At 41.9% G+C, this 17,637-nt stretch overlaps 1 protein-coding gene across 6 annotated transcripts in view; it reads right to left on the bottom strand.

Moving 5' to 3' along the window:
• Positions 1–17,637, bottom strand: part of LOC107308775 (sodium channel protein type 5 subunit alpha-like) — a 195,104-nt gene that overhangs the window by 86,194 nt on the left and 91,273 nt on the right. For 5 of the 6 annotated variants that reach the window (XM_015852888.2, XM_015852891.2, XM_015852892.2 and 2 more), the window contains exons 12-14: positions 16,406–16,807; positions 7,198–7,330; positions 3,014–3,252 (exon numbers count right to left, since the gene is read on the bottom strand). In XM_015852888.2, the coding sequence (XP_015708374.1) occupies positions 3,014–3,252; positions 7,198–7,330; positions 16,406–16,807 (774 nt within the window). The remainder of the gene's footprint in view (positions 1–3,013; positions 3,253–7,197; positions 7,331–16,405; positions 16,808–17,637) is intronic. The other variant, XM_015852894.2, reaches the window with a different exon arrangement.

Raw genomic sequence — 17,637 nt, 5'->3', positions numbered from 1 at the left:
TTAATTCAAAAAATAAGATAGATCATAGCTTGCATTTGAAGAAAGTCTGACTTTACAATGTAATGCTTCAGGACTGAATGGCCGGACTCTTCCAAATGGCTATTTCTCCTTATCGTGGAGATTACTTCAGATTGCGTCAGTGTGAAATGCCATCCTATGTGTCCCATACCAGGAACCCAACACAGAGGTCCACCTCTGTTTCCTGACACGCAATTTCTGAGTCACTGTGGTTGGAGATACCAGAGATTCCCACCTGAATGCCCCAGTTTCCCTAAGGACAGCAAAGCAGCCCAAATGGCTGTGAAATCGTATCCAGGGGACTGCCTGCAAACCCACACCATCACGCTGCCTACACTGTGTAACTGCCTTGCAGAGAAGTGACTCAGGAGGACTGATTCCTTTGCTTGTATCTTTTTTCATCAATAGCCTTTTGAGAAGGAAATGTCATAGCAAGATAGAAAAAATGTCTGAGCCATCCTATAGGCATCAGGGGCTGTGTATGTGCACCAGTGACAAACTTCAAATAGGAGTCATCAAATTGCTGGCACCTGGTACCCAGCTGTTGGGCTTATATGAGCAGCTGGATGATGCAGTGATAAAGGCTGGAAAGCAAAAGAGTAACTTATGGCCTCAAATTGCATCAGGTGAGATTAAGGTTGGATGTTAGAAAAAAATTCTTGCCCAAAAGAGTGGTGAGGCACTGGAATGCACTGCTCAGGGACGTGGTGGAGTCATTGAACATGATGGTGCTCCAGAAGCATTTAGATGTTGTATTAAGGAACATGGCTTAGTGGGGAAAGTCTTATCATAGGTGGACAGTTGGACTGGATGGAGGTCTTTTACAGCCTTGGGGACTTGGAGAATTTCCTCTTAAATAAATAAATAAATAAATAAATAAATTCTCCACCTACTCCACAGTGGTGTCTCCATTTCTAAAGGAAAACAGAAATTGAGAAAAATCTCACTTTATCTGCATTATACCATCAAGCTGTGCGTGTGCTGGTCAGGCCTTGCGATGGCATTTAGGAAAGTTGGTTGCTGTAAGTGATAAACTATGGCGGCCCAAAGGAAGCAAGTGCCACACAGTTGGTCGATGGAGATGGCACCATCAGAGTGGGAGATCTCCAACTAGGTGTTGGCAGGCAGACTAATCTCACAGATAGCAAATCCATATCCTACTCTTATTTCTTTCAGAAACATTTATTTGGAGGAAAAAATGCCAAAGATGTGCCCTTTTTAATATCTTCCCCCACCTAATGCTGGTGTAATCACACAGAGAGGGTTAGATGGGATGGCAGGAGCTCAGAGCTCAGTGTGGGTGCAGAGGAGGCTCTGGCAGTTGGTAGCTTAGGGACAGCAGGCACATGGCAGCCTGCCTTGTACCCAGGGCTGCCATCCCTTACACGGCAAATTGCAAAAAAACCCACACTCAATTTTCATCACAAATGACTTTGCAAAATCCACCACAGGATGGAATTACCTTCCCTAACCTGCTCTACTCACAACCGATCCTGTTATGTGAGGCTTTGGGAAGTTTGGAGGGGGGGAGCCTCTTACCCATCCTGGCATCTGAGAGGAAAGGCAGCCCAGGGCCAGCAGCCTACTCCAAAACATAAGCATCAGGCTGTTTTGCTTATTTTACACTTTAACACGGATCAAAATAGCCTCAGGCAGTGCTGAGAAGCTCAGGGTGAAGCACACCATCTTTTGTAAAATTTTGCAATATTCAACAAAATTTCCTTTGCAATTTTCCCCCCACCCTCTGCTCGTCGTCTCCATTTCCATCAGCTTTGTTGGGAGCCCTGTGGGCATGAGGAGGGCTGCCAGGGGCTGGAGATTTGCTGCCCATGGTCTGGCAAAGAGAGAAGCTGCTCTGTCAAAAGCAGAGCAAGGAACAGACGCATTTACCAGCCAGAGGGTGGGACGGCAGCATTGCCACCTGCTGTCACAGATGCTGGGTCCAAAGGATTTTTGTGTTTTTTTTCATCTGAGGAGTCATCTGAGAAGGCCACAAATGGCTGAGCAACATCCCCACAACGTGGGCTGGCTGCAGAGAGGAGCTGGGTGCAGTCCTGCAGGGTGACTTTCCAAGCTACGCTTATCTACCGCTTCCCACAAAGGAGTAGAGCGTGGGTTTGGAGCAACCAAAGGAGACACCTAATTTTTCCTAGCATAATGACAGGGAGATTTGCCAGGACACAGCAGCTGAAAACCTGCAGACTGGCTCCACAGGCTGAGAGACCTTCAATCTGCCTGACGAGGTCTGCAGATAAGAACAACAAGGAGGAGTATAAAAAGAGAAAAAAACATGAGCTGTACTGTGTGTACTGGTGCTGGTACAAGAATTCCGATCATTGTTACTACCCACCTAAACCTGCCAGTGTAGGATGTATCTCAATGCAGACATGACATCTGCAGCATCAATGCATGCTCTTTCTGAAGCTGATGGTCTGAAACCAATGGCTTACAGGGCACAGTTCACTTTATCCAAAAGTAAATGTCTTAAAAACATCAAATTAATTGTGCCTTAATATTGTCCATTTTTCTCCATTGACTTTAAATGCAACCAGCTCTGACAGAGACTCCTATGCTGCAAATATCCCAAGTTGGGTGAGGTGAATCCCAGCTTGAGAGCTATCTTTTTTTGGTAGAAATAACGGACTTCTTAAATTCAGACTTAGCAGGGTCCATATTCCAGGATACTCCAGACCTTCTTCTGGTCCTGTACGACATCTTGCTTGTACTACTAGATTTTAGGGGCAATTCCACAGTGACATAGCTAGATATCCTGTGCCTTTTCCAATACAAACTTCTGAAATTAAAAGGATTTTTAAACAGTAAGTTTTAAACCCCAGAAGGGGTGACAGTGCACTCTTGCTTGATGTGACATAGGCAAAGCAATGCTGACAGCATATTAAAAGAGAATCTTCCCGAGATTCAGAGACCTAGGCCAAAACTTTAAAAAGCAATAAATGTATTCCTCAAACAGCATTTCACCTTTATATTCACTTACCAGATTGCCTATGTATAGCATGTGGTCAAACTCCTTTGTCATCTTATAATGCTCCAACGCCATGAAGAGTGTGTTCAGCACAATGCAGAGGGTGATGGTGAGGTCAGTAAATGGGTCCATTACCACAAACTTGACAAATTTCTTGATTAAAAGCCAAAACGGGCAGCAATCCCAAATGAGAAATTTAACAGCAAAGTGGTTCCAGCATGGAGGGCATTTCTGGTGTGATTCCTCAAGCTCTAAGACACAAGGAGTAAAATAACAGTCAATGCGCACTGAGTTATATGACAAGGAAACATTTAAAATGACTTACAACGTAGACAAAGACTCTTGAATTACCTCAAACCATTTCTTTATTTCTTAGGACAAAATATCTCTGTCCTAACAGGCAAATTATATACTTTGGGGGTTTTTTGCCAGTTGATTGTACTTAGCAGACAGTGCCTATTCTGAAAGTACTAAGCTTTCAAAGGAGTCACAAAAAGAAAGGAAAATTCACACCAAATATGCAAAGGCTACTATTTCACATAGATATGAATGCTGTTTTCCAGTTTGGTGAGTTCAAGTGGTTAAAAGAATAAACTGTCTTCTTTTAACTTAGACTGGAACACAGCTCATTTCATTGTCACGTCTCATTTTAGAATCATCTAAAATTAAGAGTTTTAAAGTGTTTAAGAGAAAAGGAGCTTTCACCCAATATTTAGAGCTGATTTACAGGATCACTGGATAGTATGGGTTTGAAGAGACCTCTGGAGATCCCTCAGTCCAACACACTGGTGGAGTGCTGCTACTGATATGCTTGAAGAAGTCCTTCTTGTTGTCCTTGACATTCCCCATCAGGTTTAATTCCACCCAAACCTTAGTCTTCTTTTTTGCATCCCTGCATGCTCTGGCAGCATTCCTATATTCCTCACAGGTGTTCAGACCCCATTTCCAAATTCTATAGATCTTCTTCCATTTGAGTTTGTCCATGAACTTCTTGCTTATCCATGCGAGTCTCTTGTCACTTTTGCCTGATTTCTTACTCTTAGGGATGCACCAGTCTTGAGCTTGGAAGAAGTGGTGCTTGAATGTCAACCAACTCTCTTGGGCTCCCTTACCTTCCAATGCTCTAACCCATGGGATACCTCCAAGTAGGTCCTTGAAGAGGTCAAAGTTGGCTCTCCTGAAGTCCAGGGCTGCAATCCTACTTATTGCCTTGTTTCTTCTACATAAGACCTTGAACTCCACTATCTCATGGTTGCTGTATCCCAAGATGCCCCCAGCCTCCACATTCCCACCCAGTTTTTCCTTGTTTGTAACACGGCACACCTCGCCTCAACCATCTGCATCAACAAGTTATCTTCTATGCACTGCAGGAGCCTCCTGGATTGTGTGGGCCTCAAAGTGTTTTTTCCCCAGGAAATATCATGGTGGTTGAAGATCCCCTATGAGAACCAGAGCCAATGATACTGTTTTAAGAGCCAGAGTATCACTGGTTATCAGTAGGATTTCTGTTCTTTATGTTTAATCCAAAAAAGGTATTAAGTGTCCAATTTCTTCTGAAAATCAGAGGAGTGCATAACTCAGTTTGAATGTGGTACTAAAGCTCCACTGTTCTTTTTAAAGGTGCTTTTAAAGTGTTATTTAAAATACAACTTTTATATGTTCATTTTATTTGAGCACAAAAGAAGATAAATGGCTTTGTAAGTATAATTTGTGTTAAATGATGAAAAAGAAAAGCCAAAAAAGACAGTTAATGGCTGAATGATCATGATTAGCAGAATTGCTTAATGCTTTCCTTTTCTGATTCCTTTATGGGCATGGAATGCTGTATAACAGTTTTAGTCTATATAATTAGAACCTGAGGTGATAACAGGAAAGCTTCAGCCAAGCCTGCTATTTCAATCAGTTCATAAGCAGCCTCCTTTCTCAAGCTAGGATGCATTCTGAAAGCATTTTCCTTCATTGGACCACAGATCTGTAGTGTTAGGTGCCTTCCAGCACATTTTCAAAATATTGGTTGATGTCCTACATGTACAGACTTTGCACAAACACCTGCACTGCTCTGAGATCTCTAGGAAACTGAATTGCTCCCAACAGATAATTCTGTCTTTCCAACTTCCAAACACGGGGTTTGGAGAGAAAAGCCTAAAATGATGCAAGAACCATTCATAACCCAAACAATTTCCAAGCAAAATTCCTATTGTGCACTGTTTTCAGAAACCTACCTCTGAAAGCAATGAAGACTTTGTGGCAGTCAGTTCCTAATGGACTTAATTTTCCAGGTATTACCCAGAAGAACCCATACTCATGATCATTTCTAACTAACCCTGCGTATTCCACTCTCACTGATTTTGATACTTTCACAATGCATATGTCAGATGTGATGCTTCTCCCCTGAAACCCTACACTCAAAAAAGCTTTTTTAAGCCCAGGTTGTTGGTGAAGCAGGTAGTTTTGTCCCCATCAGCTACATATTGTACCTCTGTCCTCTGTGCTCCTGTACCTTGTGGGTAAGCTGATTCTGCTCTCTGATCCAGCTGAAAACCAGTTGTTTTGTGCAGCCCAATTATACTGCAGGAACAGGGAAGGCAGAAAGTGTGACCATCCTCTTTTGGTAATGATGTAACATTAAAATAGTTTAAACCATTTAAGAAACCACATCCTTTCTCACCAGAGCTAACCTTTGAAAATTACAACATACTGAATATTTTTTGGAAGATATCTGTAAAAGGAAAAGAAAAATTTGAGGCATTTTCCCTCTTATTTTTAAACAACAACAACAAAAAGCAGGTCCCTCCTGCAAGGCTTTGCAACATCTGGAGACAAAAGGGAAGCAGTGGCTTTCCCAAGAGTTGAGAGCAGAAATCAAGCAACAAAAGGGGGAAGGGATTTCTGGTCTGTCTGTTCCAAGCCAAACATGGAGCTACTATTATACCTAAAGCCTGTGAAACTTTTTCTTCTGATGTTCCTCTTGTTAAGAAGTATTCAATTTCAATCAAACTCTGGGGGTTAGGAAAACGTCATTAAGGATTTCTGCTGTATGAGGATGAAAATGCACATCCTCTGAGGTACGCTAAACTTGACAGAGACTATTTCAGAGATAAACTATTAGAATTAGTAGAAAGTATCATTAAATGAATGTACAAGAAGTCCAGCCCAGGCCTTTTTGTAAACTACAAAAAACAAAAGACCAATGAAAACAACAACAAAAAACCTTTGCAGGTCATACTGAATACTGGCATATACTGAAGTGATTATGCACCTATTAAGAATATAAAACCTTATTAATTATAATACATGTTTCTCTGTTCTGACCACAGTACTGCTGACCATAACCACAGAAGGTTATAAAAAGCTGAGGAAGAAGATGGGCTTTGTGGTTGTAGGCTGGGCCTTGTCTCCAATGAGGCAGGTCTGGTCCTTTCCTATAAGATACCTCTCAGACAAATCATCCAGTCTTTCATTACCTTCCTTTTCATCAGTAACACAAAGAATAAGTCTCCAGGAGAATCCCAAAATTCCTGTTCCACTCTGCCTTCCTGACAGTCTTCTATATACTCTTAGTCATTACCTCCTATTCAGTCTCAATTTACAACACAGAAGACACAAGGAGATGTAAGAAGCCCTTTCTTAAAAAAGCAGTGTATTGCTATGAGTTAGGCTAGATTTAGATTAGACGTTAGGAAGAAATTCTTTACTCAAAGGGCAATCAGGCACTGGCACTGCCTAGAGAGATGTGGATGCCCCATCCCTGGAGGTGCTCAAGGTCAGGCTGGATGAGGCTGTAAGCAACCTGGGCTGGTGGGAGATGTCCCTGTCCATGGCAGGGGGTAAAACTAGATGAGCTTTGAGGTCTCTTCCAACCCAAACCATTCTTTGATGGTATAATACTTGTAAGTGTATGCACAGTATGGTGCTCTGTTACACCTCATCTTAGTTAGCCCTCTGTGCATCAGAGTCCAAGGGTAAACAAAACGTTAGCAGATTCAACTTTGATTATAACACCAGCATTTTGTCAGGATGTTTACAAGTCTGATAAGACTTATTAAGACATTGCTCATATTATATGGGTTGTAACATTTCTGCAATATTTTGTCCTCAAACCAAAAGGGTTTAACTTTAAGGTTTCACTTGCTACTTTCCTCCTGCCAACCAAGATACACTTGGCTTTGGGTAGGGAGACCAAAGATACGTCTTACCTTCCAGGGCACTGGTGATGATGCTGACAGCGCTCACTGCCCTTTGTCTCTGGAAGGGTTCATCTGAGTGGTCCACCGATGGGCGATGGGGCATTAAAAGCTGCTTCTTGCTGGCTTCATCTGAGGGAGAGGTCTGTTGAAATGAACACATCAGGTCAGCTGAGTAAAACAAGGGCAAAAAAAAACCCCAACTCAAAGCAGATATGGGGCAGTGCTTTCTAAATTGTCTAAGCGGTCTTCTTTTCTAAGTCCAAAGCTCACCAGTTCCCCAATTAGATGAGGGCTGCTAGGGTATGGCTTTTGAAAATGGCACTTTGAGCAATTTAAAAAACCTGACCTTGCTCTTTACCTCCGTGTAAACAGGTGAAAGATGCAGATGAAAATAAAGGGGCATTTCTGACACCAGAGAAACAGCAGTGCTGCTTTACCACCCTCTTTTCTAGTGAAAGAGGCCCTGCTTAATTACATTAATTACACCATTATTTCTGAAATGTGTTAACTGTTTAATTATACTGCCAGAAGAGGAAAAAGGAGTGTTGGTAGCGGCTCCATTACAGGGCTCTGATATCATGCCAAGCCAACTTACTCCTCCAATACATGTTTTTTCTTGGTCTGAAACACTGCCAGATCTGAGGAACATACTGTCATTCTGGTGATCTTTAGTGTCATGGATTCTGAAGCTCTGCAATTAGGGGAGAATTTCTGCTTCCTTTCCCCCCTCCTCCCGCCTAAAAAAAACCCGAATAATAAAAAACCAAACTATTTTGGTCTCTTGTTTTCAAGAAAAAGCTTAAGAAAAACAACCCACAAACAACTCCAATGCCAGAAGATAAACAGAACTGCCAAAGTTTATTTAACATTTCATTTTAAATTAGTTTTATTCTTTTTGAAGGCTTAGGTTTCTGAAGTCAATAAGAAGCACAGCACAACTGTAGGCACACTGTATTTAATACTTGATATTTTCAGCTCACAAGTGCAAGATGATAAGACTTTCATTATTACGAGTTCCCACATTATGCAGAGACAACTCCTACTTGATCTACTCCTCTAGCTCTTCCAGAGGAAAAAGAAAGGATGTTTGGGCTGCAAGAATCTCTCCAACAAACCCAGTAAAGGTAATTCCTCAAATGAATGTTTGAGGAGGCTGTCAGACACCGAATATAGCAAAAGACATGCACTGTAGATAGATGGGTCCCAATTGTTCCCAAAATACAGCTCAAGAAAATGTGAAAGGTAAAGAAATCCCTAAGAAGATGAAAGCCTCTGCTTTACACAGATGTTGTGCTTTTGTCCCCATATATCTAAATGAGCCATGGGAACTTGATTTAATCTTCTGGATTCTGGATCTTCTCAGATTCTTTGGATCTGAAATAGCCCCAAGAGCTTCAAGTATCACCTCATTAAGACACACTATAGGCAATAGCTCCTTGGCTCTGCTGTCAGCAGGCTGGGTTTCCTCCAACAAAACTGTTCTTCAAGACAAGCAATTTTGTGACAATGTGGGTAAAGGAGCACTGATGCTCTTTCTGGGGTGTGATCTCTTCAGAGTAGTGAACGCCCCTTTGTTGAAAAGGACAAGGACACTCAGCCACTTGTTGACACTGAAAATAGTCATCTGAGATACGTTAGCGGTCACTTTAAAGAACTGCAGATAAAAATACCAATTCCTGCAAGGAGAGTAATGTTTAAAGCAATCACTTAAAACAATAGCTAAGTCAGAAAAGCACTAATGCTTCAAAATGGCTTTCTTTTTTACTAAAATGTTCTCTTTTGTTAAAACAATTGTATCATTGCCCATTGAGTTACTGATGCAGTTGTATCCAAAGAAGAGGTGTAATCAGAATCTATTCAAAAAGAATCCCACTTGAGTCTAACAGAACAATAAATCGCTCTGCGCTTGCTTTAGAGGCTGGGGAAATCAAGAACGGTGATTCAAATGCATTAGTTCACTTTATTTTCTCCACCTCTAAAAGGTAAAATAAACAAAGAAGCAACAAATGTTTTAATAATGAAGAGAGCATTTACCAAGTTGCATAAACTTTCACTCCAATTTGGAGAGCATAGGAAGTACAAGGGTTGCTCTGAAAATAATGCCTCCTATTTTATTATGTTGGCCCATGACACCAGAGGAGGATGTCAGTGGGATGGTGGTAGAGGTTGAACCTTCTTGCCAATATTCCATTACACTTTGTTACTTTCAACAGACAGCAGTGGAGGGGCAGTCTGACAGAAAGGCACCTGACATGGAAGTGCCTATGAAGCAAAGGTGTGCCACTGAATTCCTCCATGGCACCCACTGATATATACCAGTGCTCGATGAATGTTTATAAAGCCCAAGCAATGGATGGGAGCACAGTGAGGTGGTATGTTTCAGCAGTGGCAACAGCAATGCAAATGACAAGCCAAGTTCCAGACAGCCATACTTAGTTGTCACACCATGAAATGAAGAGAGTCTCAATCAGCCAGATCACCTGAACAAATCGGCTAATGGTGGTGACTGTGTTCAAAAAATACTGCTTTGTAGCTTAGAATTTGCTCTATCAAATACTACTATTGTGCTCTTTGTATCGGTTGTCATTTCCATGGAAATAAAGAGGAGGTATTACTTTTGGAGCAACCTACATATGTAGGACTGGATAAAAATTAACTGGGAAAAAAAAAAAAGCATCACAAGGGAAACATATTTTCAAGTAGAATAAACTAAGGGGGGATAGGGGTGGGGGGGAGGAGGGACGAAACAAAGAAAAAGAAGGTAAAATAAGCTTTAAATAGTGGGAAATAAATAAATAAATAAAATAAACACAACTAAAAATGCCAAATATGGCATTAAAAATGGCATAAAATGGCAACTCTTCTGCCAGTTCACTCTGTCTATAGAAGGAAGCATAAGAAATCCTCTGGATCACCTAACTCTTTTAAAACTGTAACATCTTCCCATCTCTTCTGACCCAGAATTTAGCATATATCAATAGCACTTCTTTATACAAACTCATCCCCAGAAGTTTCTTTTTTTTTTGTGTGTGTCTGTCAAGTAAGATAATACATTCCCACTGATGCATGCAGAACTGCTTTTGCAAAATTTATGGCCTGATGGCCTTTATCTGCAAGACACCTTTATTCATAGGTGCAAAGAGTATTCAGCATAGCAGTACAGAGTTAGAAAAAAAGCATTCAGATTCGTTCTTCTTATTGCAGGATTCAGCTAAGCCAGGATACGTGAAGAGTCTGGGCTGAACCTGATGAGTTGAGTGGAGAGGAACCTGATGAGGTTCAACAAGGGTGAGTGTAGAGTCCTACACCCAGGGAGGAATAACCACATGCATCAGTACAGGTTCAGAGTTTGACTTGCTGAGAAGGAGCTCTGTGGAGAAGGTCCTGAGTCTTCTAGTGGAAAAAGGTTGCCCACCAGCCAGCATTTTGCCCCTGTAGCCAGGAAGGTCAATGGAATGCGGTGCATTAAAGAGAATGTGGCCAGTAGGGTGAGAGGTGATCCTGGGAGAGGTCATGTCAGGAGCACTGTGTCCAGTTGTGGGCTAATCAATTCAAGAAAGACTGGGAACTGCTGGAGAGTCTAATGTAGGGCCACAAAGATGATGAAGGCCTGGAGCATTTCACTGATGAGGAAAGGCTGAGAGACCTGGGGCTGTTCCACCTGGAAAAAAGAATGCTTATAAATTTCTAATGGGCAGGAGTCAAGTGGATGGGGCTCTTTTCAGTGGTGCCCAGTGACAGGATGAGGGATAATGGGTACATTTGATCAGCCTGCAATTTTGCATGGAGCATATTTTCCAGAGAAAAATGTTTCCATGCAGACAAGTTCTTCAAAATTACTGCAGTTACTTGGGGAAGTTCATGAGCTTTTGTTCTTTGTTAAGAATAGATCCATGAGCAGGTTTTATTGTCTTAGAAGTGAGATAGCTAACCCTCATGGAAGGAACTGGAAGTTTCTTCAATCTGAGGTACAAAGCAGTTCCAGGAACTGGACAAGCACAGTAGTACAAAGGCTGTTAGCATCATATAGAGAGTATACACAGGCACAATGGGTCATGGTACTTATATGTCCATGGAAATAAAGCAAAAATAACAAGGGTCTCCACAGTTATGCAGGGAGTCTCCATAGCGTCCAGATGAGAAATCACAATGGAGTTAAATACAGGCATCTCTGTCAAGACAAGATTATTTGGGTTGCTCCTTGATTGACTGGAAATGTTTCTCCTTTGGATTAGCTAAATTCTATAGGGACAAATATGCTATTCAGTAATTTACATGTAAATGAGGATGCATAACACTGCAGAATTATTTTATTCTGAGCATCCACTGTTCTGAGCTATGTCAAAATTGCAACACAAAGATGGGCTTATATGTGGCAGCATTTTCAAGATCACATTTGGGAACTGGGACAGCTTTAATTTTCCTTGTACAGTAAAAATCTTTTCAAGCATAAAAGAGGTGGACAGGGCACACCATGAACAATGGACCCAAAAAGGCACCCAAAAAAATATATTTAATGAGATCGGTGGTGATCATAATAGCACACAGCCTTAAAAACAAAAGGCATTTAATTTTGTGAATACTTAATTATTTAACGAGATGCACAGTAAGCCGGAGAAGCCTGCAATATTTGTGTTAAATCTGAACAATTCACCACAGGTGTGGTCTTATTTTGGGATGTGATAAAGTTTCAAGTGAACAGAAACTGAAGCCATGATGACAGCAGTCCCAGTGGACAGCCAGCGAGCTTCCAGACATATGACTTCTTGGTGGCAGTGTTTGGATGACTTATTGTGTTGACCTTTTTCTGAGCACAAAACTGCTAACACTTTGCCTTTTCAGCAGTCCTGGGGCAAAGGCAAGGAGGGGGAAAAAAAAAAAAGAAGAAAGAAAGAAAGTAATTCTATCTTGGGGGGAATTAAGGTCAACAACAACAAAAAAACCCTTAAACCCATGTGGTCAGCAAAACAGCTTTCTGCTCAGAAATATTAAAAGCCAAGGTGTCTTCTTTTTGTGTTAAAAAAATAGAAGAACAAACATTCCATCTGAAGATAAGCTCCTAAATCCTCTGTTCGGCACCTCAATAAACAGCCTTGGCTTTTCTCAGGGCTTATTTACCCCAGAGGTTTCCCCCATTCCCTTCATAAAGAATCAATATGCAGATTTTTATTTTACTAAAGGAGAACAAAAACTGTGATGAAGAGGAAATTCAGTAAAGGTGGGAGATCCCAGGTAGCCCCAAGCTTCTCCTTACTGCTCATTCCAAAATCATGTCTTGGGTGGCACTGCTCTGCTTCTAACGAATGGATGGTATCCTCTGTATTTTTTTGCTTTAAAAAACTCACAGGTGCTTTACCTATCTTCATCGAATCCCATGGATAAACTGAGTTCCCAGTAACAGCTCATTAACTTAATCCAAACCTGTCCAAATGGATCAGTATCTTGTAAAGAGAGGTGCTATTCTAATCTACATACACCAAGGAACAACAGAGTAATATATAACTACAAATAAACTCTAGATAGGCACACAGAAACTTTAGCCCCGAAGTTGCTTAAACAACATTCAGACTTTAAGAACAAAGAAAGTTCAAACCTCCAGCCCAACAATCGTTATCAGCAGTAAAGGAAGAATTACTTTCAAAATATTTTCAAAATCAGTCTCAAAAACACACAAACAACAAAATTAAGTCTTAAAACAAGGTGCAGCTTTCAGCCTATTTATGCCAGGCTAAGCCTGCTGAGATCAGTAGCTGCACCATTTGAAGAAAGCTGGTGGGAAATCGGGGCCAGTCCTGATTCATAGAATCATAGAATCATAGAATCACAAGGTCGGAAAGGACCTACAAGATCATCTAGTCCAGCTGTCCTCCCTTTACCATAGATTCAGTGCTCTGAGGATCATGGGGTTCTCCGGGAGAATAATTTGGACTTAGCAAGCGTTTCCTACCACCAGCACTCTGCAAACCTCCAACCTGAGCACCTCTTGCTCTTCGCATCCAGGCAGACTGCTTGGCCCAGAGCTTCTGAAGGGTGTCTGCAGATCATACTTTTACATTACACTGCTTTACTTTTCATGTGACCTTTCTAGTTTGAACACTGACCTTGGTGCCAGCAAGAACAGCTCCCCAGAAGCTCTACCAGATGGATGCCATTCTGCATGGACCACATACTCCACGACCAGAAAGACTGCTGACCACTCAAACTACCCTACATAACTGGACTAAGCACCATCCACTGAGATTACATGAATTTCCTCCTGCTTCAGTAGGTGTACTTAGGGATGGAGAAGACAGAAAGTGTAAGAATGTTTAGTTTCTCAAGGAGGAGACTCATAACCACACATGTCAAGAACCAGGGCCAGCACAAAATGAAGAGCATTTAGAAGTCATTTTTGACTTTCATAGAAAATCATAGAATGGCTTGGGTTGGAAGGGATCTCAAAGATCATCCAGTTCCAGCCTCCTTGCCACAGGCAGGACTGCCCATCACTACATCAGTCACTAGATCAGGTTGTCTAGGGTCCCATCCAGCCTGGCCCTGAATACCTCCAGGGATGGGGCAGCCACAACTTCTCAGGGTAACTTCTTCCAAAATCTGGTATGAGCAGAGTGGATGTTGTCATGTCCTGTCAGCTGCAACCATGGCCAATCCCACTGGCAAGTAGCCCTCAGCTGGGATAGGGCAGTGGCATTAAGGCAGGAAAGCTCTTCATCCCGGTCCCAACTGCATTGCCTGGGGTAAATTCAAGGCTGAATGATGCTAAGAATGAACAGGCTAAAATTGTAGAAGTGTCTTGCAGGTTGGACACAATATGTAAGTGTTGCTTTTTCACAAAAAGAGCCGGTTCTTTGTTTCTTGTTCATGGAAGATGGAGCAGACATAGCACAAGCGGGTCCTTTATCACCATGGGTTTACACTCTTATGAAACTAATAACAGCAGTGGGGCTGGTGGGGTTAATGAGCTAACTTCAGCTTCACCCAGTAACATTTTCCTTCTACCTCCCCCAAGAGACAATAAAAAAAAGCCAGATCAACTAAGCAGGAACAAACTTAACTTCAAAAGCTTAACAAGAAAATAGCAGAAATAATCCATAACGGAGTCCCAGAGGTGTTATCTCTGAACTGAGGTTTTCAATCTGCTCTTTCCTTCTGCCTGTGGCCCACAGCTGCAGATGCACATATGTGCCCAGCTCTCATGGTTTCTGTAGAAAATGCATTTGTACAGCAGTGGGTTTCTTTCCAATTAGCTTTTAACTCCAGCTCACATTTTCTGGCTAGACCAGATACCAAACAAGTTTTGCAGGAGACACAACATCCTTCACATTGCATCACTGACCAAGCATCTGTTACTGTAGCATCTGGGTGTTAGGGAACTGACTAGTGAGCTTGCACACTCAGGCCATTTCATTTTCAACATCCATTTTCAAAAGGCAGGAAGTTGGCAAATGAAAAGAAACGACAGCAAAGCTCAGTCTCTCCCTGTCACCTCAGGGCCCAATCCTGTAAAATACCATTTTTTTTTGCCAGAAAAGCTTGAGTGCTCACATGGTTTGTTGAGCTTTCTGACAATTGCAAGAGCCTAAGCAGGCTGCACAGCTGACAGTCTTACAGAGAAAAGGGGGCATCCACTGCTCATCTACTTAAGCCTTTCTACTTTAATTCAGATTATTTTTTTTAAAGATGCACAAACTCCTTCGTCCACCTTTTCCCAGCCTCAGCCTGTCTATCGCTCTGTCGTCTAGAGACCGCTCTCAGGACTGGTCTCTCTTGCTTGGAAAGAGTGCAAATAGGAGTACCAAAGTCCTAAATGACTGTGAACATCTGAAAAAGCAGCAGTGGACCCAGTATTGTCAACAAAGCAGGTAGTTCTCATACCACCATGCTTCCCTTAGCTTCCCATGCACAGAACAGCCCCTTCTTGCATTTATAGTATGACAATCTATTTGAAGGGCTACAGGGAGTACTCAGATAGGTAAGCAAAAACTTCTGACCAACGCTTGAAAGAGAAGAAGCCGCCTTCTCTATAGAGAAATGAAAGCTACTTCTCAGTTTACTGATAATCTGACACCACAGCTGGGATCTATCTCATTTGCTTTTCTTTTCAGGAAATACCTTGACTAATGCACATTAGATCATCGCTTGCTTTTCACCCTCTCAGTGTAATCCATTTTTGATATGTGGTTACTCTTGGTGGGTTTCATCACGCCTAACTTAAGACCTTTGTGATATGGAGTTTTTCACCCTGGGCTCTTAATGTTTTCAAAGAGCAGAAAGAGATGCTTTTAGGGACAGAGATTATTCCAATGCATTTCAGATCTCTAAGATAAAATAAATCCTGCCCACATTCACCATAGTGACCAGACTTCCGTTGCCTTAAAGATCATTGAGAGAGATGAGCTCCAATGTGGAGATCTACATGGAAAGAGATAAATTCCCTCCATATCAGTCATATGACAACCAGTCATCATTGCTCTGCCTGTGAAGAAGCTATTTTCAAAACAGCATCCCATGGTTTTCCAAGTGAATTCAATCATATGTCTTAACAATATCAGTCTTAATAGTTTTACTTCCAGCCTTAAGAAATACTTTGCAATAATGGTGCTTTGCAACAAAGATCCTGGAAATTGTCTTATCATCTGCTCACCTGTCCTAACGGGATGCTAGAACTTTCTGGGTACTACTTATGGACAGTAAGAACAGCCTTCCACAAGTAGCTATACAGAAGAGCAGAAGTTAGATGCTTACAGATAATAAACAAAGGGAGAAAACGTAGTCTTAAGATGGTAAGGCAGAATACAGGATCATTTTAAAAACATTATTTTTCTCCAACACACAATGTCAGATGTTCAAGTGGCAAAGGAACCAACTTGAAAAATATCCCTATGAGAAAAGAAAATTTGTATGAATCCCAGTATTTAGTCCTTTCATGGAATCACAGAATATCCCAAGTTGGAAGGGACCCATAAGGACCATCAAGTCCAACTCCTGTTTCTTCCAGTTAGTTCTGAAGGACAAGTCTTACCCAGAGTTGTGAACTTATGTGGCACCAGACAGATGTCACTACATGAGTTAGCCTGTTGCCTTCCCACCCTGCCTAGGACAGTGGGAAGTTTCTCGCTACAGATTGCAAACTGTGTAAATAAATTACAGCAAACTCCAACAACATTCAGAAGGAAATGAGAGCATGAATCACATACAAAAGTTATAAAGTACTCACCAGATCGCCTGTCCCAGGTTTTTCCATAATAACTGGGGGGAGCAGTAACCCTGCAGGAGAAGTAGGGTCTGGGTTGAGTGCCCCGGTGCCTCCTCCTATCAGGGAAACCACACCATTGCAATCCACTGAGCTGTTCCTTTTGCCCATCTGGGTGTAGTTGGGAGTAGTAGGGTGAGAACTATGGCTCACTTGACTTTGAATGCTCAGACGTCTCCCAGATCTTGGAATTAAGAGAGAGCCCCGGTGGCTTTCATTTTCCCCAGCGGTGCTGATCTCATCATCGGCAAAATCTGTTTCGGAGCCAGTGTCTCTACCACGGAGTCGGAAACTGAATATGCTTCCGTGGCTGGTTCTGCGCTTCACCAAGTTTGCACTGGGACCATAACTAATGCCAAGGAGAGTCTAGAAACCCCCAGAAAGGAAAAAGGGGAAAGAGAAACAACATTTTGCAACATGTTTTGAGGAGCGAGGAAGGTCTGGGGAGAATAATAAGTTCCATTTTAAATCAAGTGATTCAGAGAAAGATTTAATTACATGTATTCAACCTTTGCAAAGTTAAGAGGTTGAAAAATCGGTCCTAGCCAATAAGTATTTGTCTAACACTCAACAGTTAAAGATGAACTGACATAGGAAGGGTCAAGGCGGCATTCGCCTGGTAGCGTGATGCTTCCTTTGCTTCTACTCCCTCCCCATATGATCAGTGCCAAAGGACCTGGGAAAGCAGCACAAGGAGTGGAAGACAGGAGCAGGGAAGGGGATCCAGCTCCAGTTCACCGCATTTATCACACATCTTCATAACAGCTGGGGAAGGAATGTTGCAGTGGGAGAACAAGAGATAAAGAAATAGGGCAGGAAATGAACTGTGGGAAAAAAAAAATGAGAAGAAGAGGGAAGAAGAAGAAGCAGAATTCGACGGAAGAAGGTGATAAAGAAAAAAGAAAAAAAAAAAAAAAAGGAAGAGCAAGAAGAGGAATATGATTTATTGGTTTGTAGAATGACTACCCCAACACACACAGATGCTTTGAGGGGTAAGCAACCTCAGTATACAGCAATCTCCTTTACACCTAAATGTCAGCCTTGATGATCCACTCTGACGTCTGCTGGTGAGAATGCAACTCTGACAGATCACCAGCAAGACGTAGCCAAGCTCTAAACACGTGTAAACCCTGACAGAGTGAAAAGGATGTTCAGAAAATGCATAAGGAGTTCAAGTCTGTCCCCTTCCCTCGTAC

This window comes from Coturnix japonica, chromosome 2 (genome assembly GCF_001577835.2).
Source record: "Coturnix japonica isolate 7356 chromosome 2, Coturnix japonica 2.1, whole genome shotgun sequence".
NCBI classification, from domain to species: Eukaryota; Metazoa; Chordata; class Aves; order Galliformes; family Phasianidae; genus Coturnix; species Coturnix japonica.
This window is presented reverse-complemented; position numbering and strand designations above follow the sequence as displayed.